The sequence below is a fragment of the Perca fluviatilis genome, chromosome 6 (genome assembly GCF_010015445.1).
Source record: "Perca fluviatilis chromosome 6, GENO_Pfluv_1.0, whole genome shotgun sequence".
Classification (NCBI taxonomy): domain Eukaryota; kingdom Metazoa; phylum Chordata; class Actinopteri; order Perciformes; family Percidae; genus Perca; species Perca fluviatilis.
In genome coordinates, this window is record NC_053117.1 from 20,407,156 (window position 1) to 20,420,950 (window position 13,795).

Here is a 13,795-nt window from a genome sequence, read left to right on the forward strand (position 1 = left end):
CGTTTCAGTGTTCACTGGACAACATCTGAAATAAAATGAGCAAATTACTGAATTACATGTATTCAATCCTTATTTTTACAGTCTATGATTCAGTCCAACTAAATTCAGCCAATAAGTATTATAGATTTTATATGATCATAATCTGCATATTGCAAACATGATGTTGAGCGTAGTGCTTGATGTTGAACTTTATCAAGGATTGTCTCTATCATTGTCATCATTAATGAAAAAAAAAAAAAGAAATCTTGTTATATCATGAAAGTCTACTGTATTTGATCATAAAGCTGATCTGTTCTTGCAACAAATGATAAGTTAATGAGATTTTTTTTTTCTTTCTTTTTTTTTAGGTCTGATGTATGTGATCGAAACACAGAAAGTTCTCGACCTGAAGGTGAACCTGATGGCCTCCTATGTCATCATTCCACAGACTGGCTTTTACAACGGCACTCAGAATATCCTACTGTTGGATCTTGGACATTTCAAGGTCAGAGATGGCAAAGCTTGACACTGGGCTGAAAATACAACCCACACAAAATTGTGTTGTTTTTCAAAGGCTTAATTTGAAGGCTTTGGAGTAATAAAGTTTGACCATTTTAATTTTGATGTCTTTTCAGATGTCCAGTAAAAGCAAGAAGCATCTGCCTCAGCTGTCTGCGTGCTCCAGCAACATTGAAGACATCATGTCCAGAGCATATGACAGCTTTGACATACAGCTTAGCAGCCTACAGTTCCTTTATAGCAAACCAGGTATACACACAGGAGCATGCCCTTTCCCCTTTAAAAAGGGTTTTTTGAGTTTATTCAAGATACTGTTTAAAAGTCAGGAAGCTGAGACTTTTTAGATATTGTTAATATGTTTTACAGTATTTCACAGTTTATACATAGAAAACCGTATTTGCTGTAGTCAGTGGTTATCTCTTGGAGCTTTGCCAAGAAAATAATGAAGATGATGTGAAGATGTTTGGTGTTGAGGGATCAAACATACATACATACATACATACATACATACATACATACATACATACATACATACAGTACAGGCCAAAAGTTTGGACACACCTTCTTATTCTATGCATTTCCTTTATTTTCATGACTATTTACATTGTAGATTCTCACTAAAGGCATCAAAACTATGAATGAACACATATGGAATTATGTACTTAACAAAAAAGTGTGAAATAACTGAAAACATGTCTTATATTCTAGTTTCTTCAAAGTAGCCACCCTTTGCTCTGATTACTGCATTGCACACTCTTGGCATTCTCTTGATGAGCTTCAAGAGGTAGTCACCTGAAATGGGTTTCCAACAGTCATGAAGGAGTTCCCAGAGATGCTTAGCACTTGTTGGCCCTTTTGCCTTCACTCTGCAGTCCAGCTCACCCCAAACCATCTCGATTGGGTTCGGGTTCAGGTCTGGTGACTGTGGAGGCCAGGTCATCTGGCGCAGCACTCCATCACTCTCCTTCTTGGTCAAATAGCCCTTACACAGCCTGGAGGTGTGTTTGGGGTCATTGTCCTGTTGAAAAATAAATGATGGTCCAACTAAAGGCAAAGCAAATGGGATGGCATGTCGCTGCAGGATGCTGTGGTAGCCATGCTGGTTCAGTATGCCTTCAATTTTGAATATATCCCCAACAGCGTCACCAGCAAAGCACCCCCACACCATCACACCTCCTCCTCCATGCTTCACGGTGGGAACCAGGCATGTAGAATCCATCCGTTCACCTTTTCTGCGTCGCACAAAGACTCTCTAATTAATTTATATATATATATATATATATATATATATATATATATATATATATATATTAATATACCTGTAAATACCTATAAATTATACACCTGTGAAATGAAAACCATTTCAGGTGACTACCTCATGAAGCTCATTGAGAGAACACCAAGGGTTTGCAGCGCTATCAAAAAAGCAAAGGGTGGCTACTTTGAGGAATCTAAAATATAAGACATGTTTTCAGTTATTTCACACTTTTTTGTTAAGTACATAATTCCATATGTGTTCATTCATAGTTTTGATGCCTTCAGTGAGAATCTACAATGTAAATAGTCATGAAAATAAAGAAAACGCATTGAATGAGAAGGTGTGTCCAAACTTTTGGCCTGTACTATACATACATACATACATACATACATACATACATACATACATACATACATACATACATGGGAAAAATGAATGGGAAAAGGAAATTCATAAATGCTTCAAAAAAATATTTTGTGTGGAGAAAAAAAGAAACTTAAATATTTTATGTGTGTTAAAGATGGCGACTGGAAAATGGCCCGTAAGCAGAGACAGTCACCGCTCCACATTCTAGAGCCAGTGGATCTAAAAGTGGTTTTCTGCAGGGCGATGGTCATCAAAGACTCCCGCATGGCAAAGTAAGTTTAGTAGTTTTTCCATCCACACACCTATTTTGTTTCCCATGCTGTAAAGATTGAAGATGCTAGGCACACTAAAGTTAAAGGTCATACGTTTGCATGTGTATCTCTGTTTCCATGTTTGCGTGTGTTCCAGGTATAAAATGTCTGGAGAGCTCCCTCGGCTGTCTCTTCGTATTTCTGATGTTAAATTTCGAAATGTTCTGGAGCTGGTAGAAAGTATCCCACTGCCTGAAACCAAACCTGCTGCACACGGCACTGCTTCATCCTCCACACCAAAGGTAAGAACAGAAGGATGGTCCCTAGATGGATATTTTCACATTTTGTGTGGATTAGATAAATTACCTAGAGGAAATAAAACAACAGTTTACTGCAGTTTAGTGTTGATGTTCTTAGTAGAAATGGGATAATGTAGAAATAAAACAAGATGGGTATCAATTGATATATTGAATACAGTGTACTTTAATAATAACGAATTCTAATCAATTCAGTGGGTTAATGTTTTTTTTCTGGTATGGCTAATGTTTTGGTATTTTCTCTTCAGCCAAAGTCTTTCACCCCACAGCTCACTCCCAGAAAACCTCTGAACTTAGTTGACCAGCGCTCCTCTCTCATGTTTGAGTCATGTGAGACCATCAGCATCACCTCATTGGGTAAGACACATTCTATAGCCATATCCTCCTTGTTCTGCACCCCTCACACAGCCGTACATGCATAATAATCGCACTACATATCTTGTAACACCATGTATGTGTACCTACAGTATAACAGATGGGTGCTTGTGTGTGTTTTTGGTTTTGTCACCCCTCAGGGTCGGAGGAAGATTTGTTCTACGATGCTCCCAGTTCTCCTGTCGGTGATCGGCCATTCTTTCCAGATAATCCCATGCCGCTGCGCTATGCAAACAAAATAAAAAGTTCAGAAGCTCAGAAGAACATGACTGACCTCATCATGAAGTTTGAAATCAGTGAGGTACAAAGAGGTCTTGTTGAACTAGGTGGCAAACATAGGGCCCTATCTTCCACTCAGCGCAATTGCCTTTGTACACCGACACATGTATTATTCCTATTTTGCACCCGACGCACAGTGGACTTTTCCTTCCAAAAAGTCGCAGCATTCTTTGTGGCTTGTTGTGTTTTACACAACATTTCCATGAATCATGGATGTGTTGATGACATAAATGAGGAAATATTAGAGGACTTAAGGAGACGTGATATTGAACTACGGTGGGATTGGACACTCGATGTGGGGGGGGGGAGGGGCACAACAGGTGCAGGTGGTGGGTTTGGAGGCCCACGCTCCATGGCTGCAGCAATCCTCTCCATACTGTGGAGATGCGCCCGAGAGGCCGCAGCAACATCGCCAACCGGTCAAGACGGGCATTTATTACTTTGCCGCATCCCAGACAGCTCCCGCTGGCATGCGCCAGGCAAATCCGCCGTCATAATAGCAATCCGCCATGGAACAAGTGCGCCTGCTCTTATAGGGAATGTGATTGCGCTGATTGGTTATTTTCACGTTACGCCCAAACCACACCTAGCTACTTCAGACCAACCCATTTTAGATTTGCGTCGGGTGCAAGACTCATTTATCCCACCGGTATAATAGCAACAGCGCCCGAGATCCGCCCACAAAGCTACTTGCGTTTCACGTTTGATACTTGCGTTTCAGATCGTTAAAATAGGGCCCATAGTCTGTGACGCCGTTTTTAATTCTCTAATTGTCTTTTGCCATTATTCTAATCTGTTTTTTCTTTGTCCCTCTACCTCTATGCACTCTTTGTTCATCTAGTTTTCTGTTCAGTTGTGTCGTCTGTCTGGAGATCAGGAGGTCACAGTGCTCCACTTGGACATAGAGGGTCTGGGCACTGAACTGAAACTACGCACCTTTGACATGACTTCTAACACCTACCTACGAGAGATCTGCCTTAAGTGCCCTGAATACGTGGGTCAGTAGATGCTTGCAGGACTGTATGTTACCTAAGACAGTTCAGGAGACATTCTTCATAATTTAATTTTGGCTAACATTTGGTGATTACAAACATTCTAATTAGCATTTGTGAATAAAAGTCAGGCGAGTCTTGGCTGCTGTTTTTTTTAAATTTGTTTCCTCCTTGTGTAGATTCTGAAGAGAAGCAGGTTCAGCTGATCACTACTCTAGACAACACAGAGGTTGATCTGCTCACCCTGGACTATATTAAAGTACGTGTGATACCATAGGTTAAAACATACCTCTTTCAGATCCATTTGTTTACAGTAGTTCCACAAATTGTCAGTATCCCGAATGATTATTTTCCAAATGGAGGTATATGGCTTTCTCACTGAGGATTGTATGTCTTTTCTAGGCTGATAAGAATGGTCCCGAGTTCAAGTCTCAACACAACAATACAGAACAGCTCATCAAGGTGAGGGAAATGCCAATTTACTAGTAATTAACATGTAGATGCTGTAGATGGACACATTCTGTACATACTTTGTTTCAGGATACAGAAGCATGTAGAATACTATTGTCATGGAGGCAGACTCCAACTTTATAGTCCAGTGAACAGAAACCGATAGAGCAGCATATATAGATGGAAGTGAGTGTATAATAATAATAATAATTTAAAAAATAATATAAAGATGTTATGTAAGTATTACCGTACAGTTTTACAGGATACCACTTTAGAAAAAAAACAATCTTAGTCGGACTTATCGTCCACCTTTGTGTAATCCCAGAACCTGTCCCAAAGGGTCTCCCCTTCCCTCCCAGTTATCCCTTATCTGCTCAGCATACATTCATAACATGCAGTTTCAGTCATTGCACTGACCCATTCTTTCACCTGTGTGGCTATGGATGTCTTCCAGTGTCTTAGAATAATTCAACAGGCTGTTATTGTACCCACAGAAATTACAGAGAACTAACACTTGGATATGTTTTTTTTTTTTTGATTTATCCCCCAGTAAACATAGCTTTGGACTTGAAGGGATTTCTAAGCCCAACCAATTTCTTAAAATATTTCAAATCTGAGTTCAAAGGGGTTTGACCAAAGCACATTCCCAAATACACTGAAAGAAAGTTCAAATTTTACCTTTTACATTTCCAACATAAGTCAACATTCACGGTTTCATTCTATACAGTCTAGATGGTGTGTAATAATATCTATGTAATATCTTGTATTGTCTAAGCTTACCCCTAGCCGCTTCTATGTTGTTATTTCTGCTGTTTTGGAATACATTTATAGCATGCTAATGCAGGTTATTCAATGCTTGAAGATGATGCAAAGTACATATTTAAAATCAAACTTATCTTTATGTTCTTGACAGTATAAGATCAAGTAAGTAGAAGAACAAAAGATGCAGACATGCCATTTTATTGTTCTTCTCCACTAATATTTTAATATTTTGACATTGCATTCCCCATCAGGTGACCTTCTCATCACTGGATGTCCATCTCCATACAGAGGCTCTGCTCAACACCATGAACTTCCTCAACAACCTCCTTCCTCCATCCACTAAGAAGGAGGGAGGGCAGGAGGAACTCCCCACCATTCCTGAGGAGGACGAGGCAGAGGCAGAGAGGGAGGGAGAGAAGAAGGAAGAAGCTACTGTAACCAGGAAAAAAAGTAACCAGTCCTAATAAACCCTTTTAAGAGTTTCATTCAATTTCACATTCCAAAGCCATCATTATCCTGTGGTCGTCTTCCCTGTCTTTTATTACTCACCTTTTCTTTTTCATCACCTTTTTCCTCACAGGTACAAAGAGATCAAAGTTTGCAGATGTGGTGAATCTACATATTAGAGCTGATCTCCGCTGTCTGAAGGTTTTCATTCGAGGACAGAAAGCCAGCATCTCTGAGATTAGGATCGAAGGTATGGAAGGGTTGTGACATCTCCTGCTCCGTGACCCAGAAGATATCAAATTCAGTCCCTCTCCATTGCATTTTTGTGGATATTGCTTGTGTTGTCAGTGTTTCATCAATCCTAAATGGTGTTGCATGTCCACTGTGTCCCACTGGTAGCCCCAGCAACAAGCCTGATGCCACCTAAAGTTCTTAATTTGTCTTATGATGCAACCTTTCTGATTTGGTCCTCTATGCATTGCATGCAAATAAGCCATTAGCTGGGAAATGCAAAGAAATGCTTTCTCACCGTCTCACTTTGTCAACCATCCAGGTCTGGTTTCTGAGGTTCTGATGAGGAAAAAGGAGATGGAGGTTCAGGCCCACCTGAAGAACATTGTGATACTAGACTGCGACAAAGATGCGTTTTACAAGAAGGTACAATCAGCAAGTGGTGTTCTTTGACTCTATGCTAATCTATCTTGTAGCAATGCACTTAATTTAACCTTAACTTGTCTCTTTGTTCTATAATAATCAGATTCTATGTCTTTAAGGTTATATTCATACTTTGTCTCTTCCTCAGTTTTTAACTACCAGTACTTGTGTTTCTGGCTTCATAAGTGTTGACTAGTAAGCATAACTTGCTCTGGATAAGAATAGTAGCTGACTGATTATTCAGATTTGTGTTATAGCTCTTTAATTCTTCTTGCCTCTCATTCATTTCTTAGGCTGTGTCAATAGCAGATAAGGAAGTGTTTGCCTTCCGCATGGTAAACTATACAGACGCAACAGAAGGAGACGCCTATCTGGACATGTCCCAAGTTGACACCTCTGTCACACTGACTGTGGGATGCATCCAGGTCATCTTCCTCAACAAGTTTGTCTCCTCCATACTGGTGAGAATCCCATATCCTTGTCACAATCCAAGACTTCTCACAGTTAGTCTTGTCCCATTCACTTCATCAGTGAGGGATAATGATGGCAGAGCACCACATGTGTCAGTCCTATTAGACAAGATTAGCATTTCATTTATATGTATTTTATAAGGTAATAATAAAAAATTTGTATGAAGTACTTACTAACTCACTTAAAACTGTTCTTTTCTTATGATATACTTGAACATTTTTCCTTGTACCTAATTTTCTTCTGCATTCCAAGCCCAACTCCTTTTTAATTTCTCTCCTACATTTTGTTGTTTTCCATTCTTTCTTCCCCCAGGCATTTATCAATAACTTCCAGGAGGCTAAAGAGGCCCTGGCTGAGGTGACAGTCCATGCTGCAGAAAAGGCAGCGTCAGGTGTGAAGGAGCTGGCCGAGCGGAGCACTCGTATCGCTCTGAACGTCCACTTCAATGCACCTGTCATCTTCCTACCCCAGTCCTCCTCTTCCTCCAATGTCATTGTAGCTGACCTTGGACTGCTGTCTGTCAAGAACCGCTTTTCCAAGCAGCCCTTTAAAAGTGATGCTAAGATCCCGCCTGTTGTGGATGTAATGACTGTGAAACTGACTGACCTCAAGATGTACAGGTCAGACACCAGCCGTATTTAGGATTAAATTTTTACTTGCAGAAAGTATGATTATTTGCAGAGCAGTAAAAATGTGATTGATAGAATCACAATAATTGCATATTCTCTGGATAACTTCTCTCCTTGTGTGTTTTTGCTGTTTCCAGGACCACATACAAAGATGAAGGTTTTCATGGAGAGACCCAGCTGTTGATGCCGGTCAGCCTGGACTTGGAAATCAAGAGAAATCTTTCATCCAACTGGTACCACAGCATACCTGACATAGAGATCACTGCTCATCTTAAGCCCATGAGTGTAAGTAATATTTGTGTAAATAAATTTGTATATGACTATGTTTATTTGTATCTGGATATATTATGTGATTCCATGGTGACTCCTATTGGATTAATCATTAAATAGGCCTACAGTTAAAGGGGTGGTAGAATGATTATATAGGGTATTTCACACTGTTCCTTAAGGTCTCCTAATAGGGTATGTAACAATGGTTGGGCTGAAAATGGCCCGGGTGCTGTTCTATGCGCCCTAATGCAACCCTGTGAAATAGCCTAGAATGAAAAGAGAGGTTTTCTCCCTGATTGGTTGGTTTACAACGAGCGAAACACACACACACACACACACACACACACACACACACACACACACACACACACACACACACACACACACACACACACACACACAGATGTGTCCCAAAATCAAAGCAGTTGTCCCAAATCCAGGAAATATGAGGCTTTCTTTAAAAAAAAGAAGCTGTTGTAGTTGAGCTACTGCGGTACAAATGAAATTTGAATGGTATTATAGAGTAAAACTGACAGCCCTAATATACATCTTATAATTTATTTACAAGACTGTCAAAGAGAAACGGGTATCTTTCTGCCCTGTCAGTCGCTGCTCTCCCTCCCCTCTGCCTGCTCCCTGGCCAGTGTGTGTGAGTGTCAGCCCGGTCAGCGAGCTTACGCCCGCAATCTCTTGTGGAGCATTATGACTTCGAAAAACCACTGGTTAAAGTTAATCTTATAATGGATATGTGTGTTGAGTTATTTAAACAAACGATCAGGGAAATAAACACCTCTTGTCCGCGAGTCTCCTGATAGAGCTCTAGCCAGCTCACAGCGGGGTCTGTGAAGGTGGACAGGCCGACCGGCATGCCAGCGAACAGCAGCCGCCCGGTGCTAGATCTGGAGCTTATTCAACTATGATAAGGTAAACTCGGTTTTGCATTCTATCACCCCTTTAAGGTAGAGGCTTATGGTAAAAATCTAAATCAAAAACCGTTATAATTAAATCCTGTGTCTGTTCCCAACAGCTGATCTTCAGCCAGGACGACATGACCGTGGTCTTGAGGACTCTGAGTGAGAATCTGTCTGAGAAGTCTGATGCTGTTCCACCTCCAGCCTCTCCGATCACCACTAATAACTACTCTGACTCTGTATCCAACAAAGAGTCCCAGGGCTCTGGAACCACTGGACCAGCCAGCAGTAAGGCGCTGTGATTATGCTTGTTTGTGTTCATGTGTGTATAGTGGTTCTAAAATTAGATATAAGACATTATAACTTAATGTGCAGATGAGTATGTTGGTGTCTTTTCACAAAATTAAAAATGGAAAATTTTAGGCTCGAAAGGTTAAGGTGAGTAATCTACAGGGTTTCCAGAACTATGATACTCCTAAAAAGCTTACGAAATCTGAAAATTCATTTTCTTAAAAAATGGAAATATTTTAAACCATTGTAGCCAAAATCTAATGGACCTTTTTAACATATGGTTTGTGCTGTGTAACTTTGTAGGTAACACGGTAGTGACAGCTGCTGTTGTGGAGCCCCAGAAAAGCAGCAAGCTGAAGAGCACACTCAAAGTTGACTTCAAGTTCGATTCAATGACACTGGTCTTGTATAGCCCTAATGGGAATGAGGTAATACACACACACTCGCACACACTAGGATACACTCAAGTAATGTGTAAAATTAGGCTTGTCCATCATCATTTCACAAGAATCGTATGGCTACTCGCACAGTCTTACACACTGTATATGTCATTATCTAGATACAGCTGATGGATTCACACGATGAGCAGCTAAAGTTGGCAGAGTTTACTCTGGGCACCATCTCCACCTCCATCCACATGTTTTCCGACAGCTCCATGAAGGCCTCAGTCCGACTGGCTGCCTGCCTTCTAGATGACAAGAGACCCAGAATCAAGATGGTCACCCCGAGGTACTGGGGACACACACAGACACATGCACATGCAAATATTTAGCAGTATAGAGACACACCTCACTCAACACTTTTACACACATTGAGATGTACATGCTCTATGCACATCCAGACAGAGATGTCTTGGCTATCAAATTTTTTGTTAAAATCTACCAACAGTATGCATATTGCTAGCTTAAATTACAATATATCTGATTGATAAGATATTTTCGTTGTCTGTCCTCAGTTTGTGCTTTTGTAGTGTTTGTAAACAGTGTGAGTGTGATCTTACTGACAGATATAGAAAACTGGTAAAGGCAGATTCTTAAAAAAATAGAATTAGCTGGTCCAGCCTGTAACACATAATTCCTGTGTCTAAAAATATGATAAGGGACAAAAAACGTTTTGTACATCTTCTCCAGGATGATTGCAATGCGTCCTGGTGCAGAACAGAACATGATGGTGGAGGTGAACTACCGTCAGGGCCGTGATGGAACCACTTTGGACACACTGGTGCAGGATGTTTACCTGTGTGCCAGCATGGAGTTCCTTCTCACGGTGGCAGATGTCTTTCTCAAGGCCACCCAGCAGGGTTTTGCTCAAGTGCCACAACCCAAGATCAGTGCTGGAGCGGGAGAGAAAAAGAATATTAACTCCTCTGTCACATCTAAAGAGTCTAGTGAGTTAACTATATCCGTTTTGATTAAGTTGAAAGTGATTTTTGATTCAGCAAAATAAAACTATATGCAAGTTATTTTAATCCGACACAATCAAGTGGAGAGCATGTGGAAGAATTATGTTTATTTTTTTAAATCTTTTTTTGTGTTTCTGTGGTAACATAATGGATCATAAATTGTGCGTTATAACTGTAAGTAGAGTTAAAGAAGAATTTAATTCATCTGACCTAATGTGTACCCTATGGCCTTACGACCTGACCTGATGTTTTCCTCTGATGCTCTCTGCTGCTGTCAGCTGTAGCTCCAGCCGTGGTGTCGAAGACCGAGATGAATGTTCACGTGCGTAACCCGGAGATCGTGTTTGTGGCTGACCTGACACGTGCTGACGCCCCGGCCCTGGTGATGACCACAGAGTGCGAACTAGTGATGAAAAGTGATGCAGAAGGATCATTGATGACTGCTGTTATCAAGGACCTAAAGGTTTGTATTGTCATTGCAACGTAACCCTGCAAAATCAGATTATCTGAAGATAATTTAATTTATTTCATATAAAAGTAAGCAATATATAAAAGATTTTTTGTTGTTGTTACGGTTGTTCTTTAGGTGATGGCGTGTCCCTTCTTGAAAGAGAAGAGGAGAAACAATGTGACCACAGTTCTGCAGCCATGTCAGGTGTTCTTCCGGAGTACTCAGTCCCCAACCTCCCCCCAGGCTATGGAGGTCTCCATCAATGCTCTCACATTGAAGGTAGTTATTGTATTATTATCATTACACATTCTGAATCCAGGAATGAAATCAATGAAAGAATGAAATTGTTCTATGTAGACTTGGAGGATGATATATGCCTTGTTAGCAAATAAATTGCTTATTTATTTATTTTTTTTACATCTTGAACCGACCGTAGTGTCTTGTAGTACCATCCTTAATGGGAGATCCAACTTGTCTCTTTTTTAACTAACTGCCTAATATGCATCCATTTCATTAAAAGAGACATAAAGTCAGCCAGTTTACCTGGTTACACTATCGTACATATACAGAAAATGATGATCATGACACACTTCAAGTGTCCATCTCATGTAGTAGTTTTCTCACAGGTCAGTATTGGTTTATAAGAAGCATAGAGCTTTTCAGATTGGCATATTTTCTAATAATTGCCAGAGTTAGGCAACACAAAATGTTGAAGCAAAGAAAGTTCACCATTTGTAGGATTAGAAACTGAAATGAAATGAAATTGGTATAAAACAGTTGTATATCTCTGCTATCTGACTCTCTCCCCAGGTATCGCCGATCATCATCAAAACAGTGATGACCATCCAGTCTGCGCTGACTCCCACAGCGGAGACGCCTGAGGAGCTGGATAGTCCTGTTCCTGTGGACCTGTGGCAGAAGCGGCCCTGGAAGGAGCTCAAACTCTGGTTCCTAGAAGAGGAGGGGGATGAAGATACAGCGTCCCTGGCTCCACTGATACCACAGGGAGAGTCATTACAGGTATTTGGCTGCGTTGTGACTCAACTGATAATCTTCTGTCGTGGATTGTATGCTATATAGTCAGTTAGGATTTTTTTGCAATTTGTATTTATTAATTTGGTCAGATTTATAGCACAAACCCTTGATCTACTTTGCAATGGTATTTTATTCTATACAGATAAAAGATATTCCAGTTTGATGCGTAAGAAGAGGTTGTGTCATTTCATTGGCTATCCATCTCTGCAGGTCATCATCAAATCGATCTGTCTGACTCTGGAGGCTGGAGTGGGACACCACACTATCCCCATGCTTCTGGCCAAGTCCTCCTTCCAGGGAGATGTCACAAACTGGTCCACACTCATTAACTTACACAGCGAGCTCAACCTGGAGGTAACACACACACACACACACACACACACACACACACACACACACACACACACACACACACACACACACACACACACACACACACACACACACACACACACACACACACACACACACACACACACACACACACACTATATTTATTTCCTAAACTTTATCCTAGGATCTTATCCTAATTCTAACATTAACATTTCACTGTGAAAAAAAAAAAAAAAGCCCTAAAATAATGTTTGACTCTTGTTTTTGATATTGTTTGGTCTACTTAACTTTAAAGTTTACTGAAGTGTTCTTGTGTTTTATTTTGTGTTTTACCTTTAGGTTCACTATTACAATGAGGTGATGGGAGTGTGGGAACCACTGCTGGAGCCCTTAGAAGATGAGACAAGAGATGGTTTCAAATCATGGAGACTGAAACTGAAGGTACTGATATACATCATACACACACACACACACACACACACACACACACACACAAAATATATATATATATATATATATATATATATATATATTCACACATGCACACAGTGTCTTTAAAGTTTCACTATCCTATAACCAGATGAAGAAGAAGCCTGTGAAGTACACAGGTTTGTCAGATGAAGTGGACTGCAATGTCCCAGACTATAAGACGGCCATTGTCATCAGCAGTGAAGACCAGCTCAACATCACCCTCTCCAAGTGTGGTCTGGCCATGCTGAGTAACCTGGGCACGGTAAGAGAAGGGCTGTACTGATTTTAATAGGAAGTCTTAAGGATAGGCAGTCATTGACAATGTTCCTGTTCTTGCCTTTCCCCAGGCATTTGCAGAGGCTGCAAAACAGACAGCTGACTCCTTCCAAAAGGATGAAGCTCCGTTTGTAGTAAAAAACCGCCTAGGTCTGCCAGTGTCCGTCCACCACAGTGCAATGTTTTGTCCGATCGGCCAGCAGAGCACCAACGGCATGGTAAAGCTGCAGCATGGGGAAACCCTGGAGATGAACTATTCCGCCACAACTGACTCCGACCAGTTCTCGGCCATGATCTCCTTGAGTGAAAAGGACTACTACATACAGCCTAGTAAGTTAAATGAACATGTGTAGACAATTATACTGTGTATGCACATGCAGTCAAGTTGACTTTCAATTAAGGTAAAGCACAACATGTAAATGATAAAAGGATATTTCATTTTAAATGATGACCTAATTGTTGTTGTATGCTTTTAATATTTGAAAAAAGAAAAGTATAATTATCTTCTCTTGCGAATGTTGTCATCCATCCCCTCTCCCTCCCCTGTATCTTGTTGTTTTTGTTCATCAAACTAATGTCAATTGACAAATGTCAAAATAAAATACT

General features: G+C 40.5%; 1 protein-coding gene across 1 annotated transcript in view; it reads left to right on the forward strand.

Moving 5' to 3' along the window:
- The window catches only part of vps13a (vacuolar protein sorting 13 homolog A), a 41,147-nt gene that overhangs the window by 6,209 nt on the left and 21,143 nt on the right, over positions 1-13,795 (forward strand). Inside the window, exons 11-36 of the mRNA XM_039803160.1 lie at positions 348-484; positions 615-747; positions 2,277-2,394; positions 2,531-2,675; positions 2,939-3,047; positions 3,206-3,366; positions 4,186-4,342; positions 4,516-4,595; positions 4,739-4,798; positions 5,800-5,998; positions 6,129-6,245; positions 6,549-6,652; positions 6,943-7,110; positions 7,433-7,740; positions 7,887-8,034; positions 9,047-9,218; positions 9,525-9,649; positions 9,781-9,950; positions 10,352-10,608; positions 10,902-11,086; positions 11,210-11,353; positions 11,885-12,094; positions 12,320-12,463; positions 12,782-12,883; positions 13,023-13,175; positions 13,261-13,519. Coding sequence (XP_039659094.1) covers positions 348-484; positions 615-747; positions 2,277-2,394; positions 2,531-2,675; positions 2,939-3,047; positions 3,206-3,366; positions 4,186-4,342; positions 4,516-4,595; positions 4,739-4,798; positions 5,800-5,998; positions 6,129-6,245; positions 6,549-6,652; positions 6,943-7,110; positions 7,433-7,740; positions 7,887-8,034; positions 9,047-9,218; positions 9,525-9,649; positions 9,781-9,950; positions 10,352-10,608; positions 10,902-11,086; positions 11,210-11,353; positions 11,885-12,094; positions 12,320-12,463; positions 12,782-12,883; positions 13,023-13,175; positions 13,261-13,519 — 4,065 coding nt within the window. The remainder of the gene's footprint in view (positions 1-347; positions 485-614; positions 748-2,276; positions 2,395-2,530; positions 2,676-2,938; positions 3,048-3,205; positions 3,367-4,185; positions 4,343-4,515; positions 4,596-4,738; positions 4,799-5,799; positions 5,999-6,128; positions 6,246-6,548; positions 6,653-6,942; positions 7,111-7,432; positions 7,741-7,886; positions 8,035-9,046; positions 9,219-9,524; positions 9,650-9,780; positions 9,951-10,351; positions 10,609-10,901; positions 11,087-11,209; positions 11,354-11,884; positions 12,095-12,319; positions 12,464-12,781; positions 12,884-13,022; positions 13,176-13,260; positions 13,520-13,795) is intronic.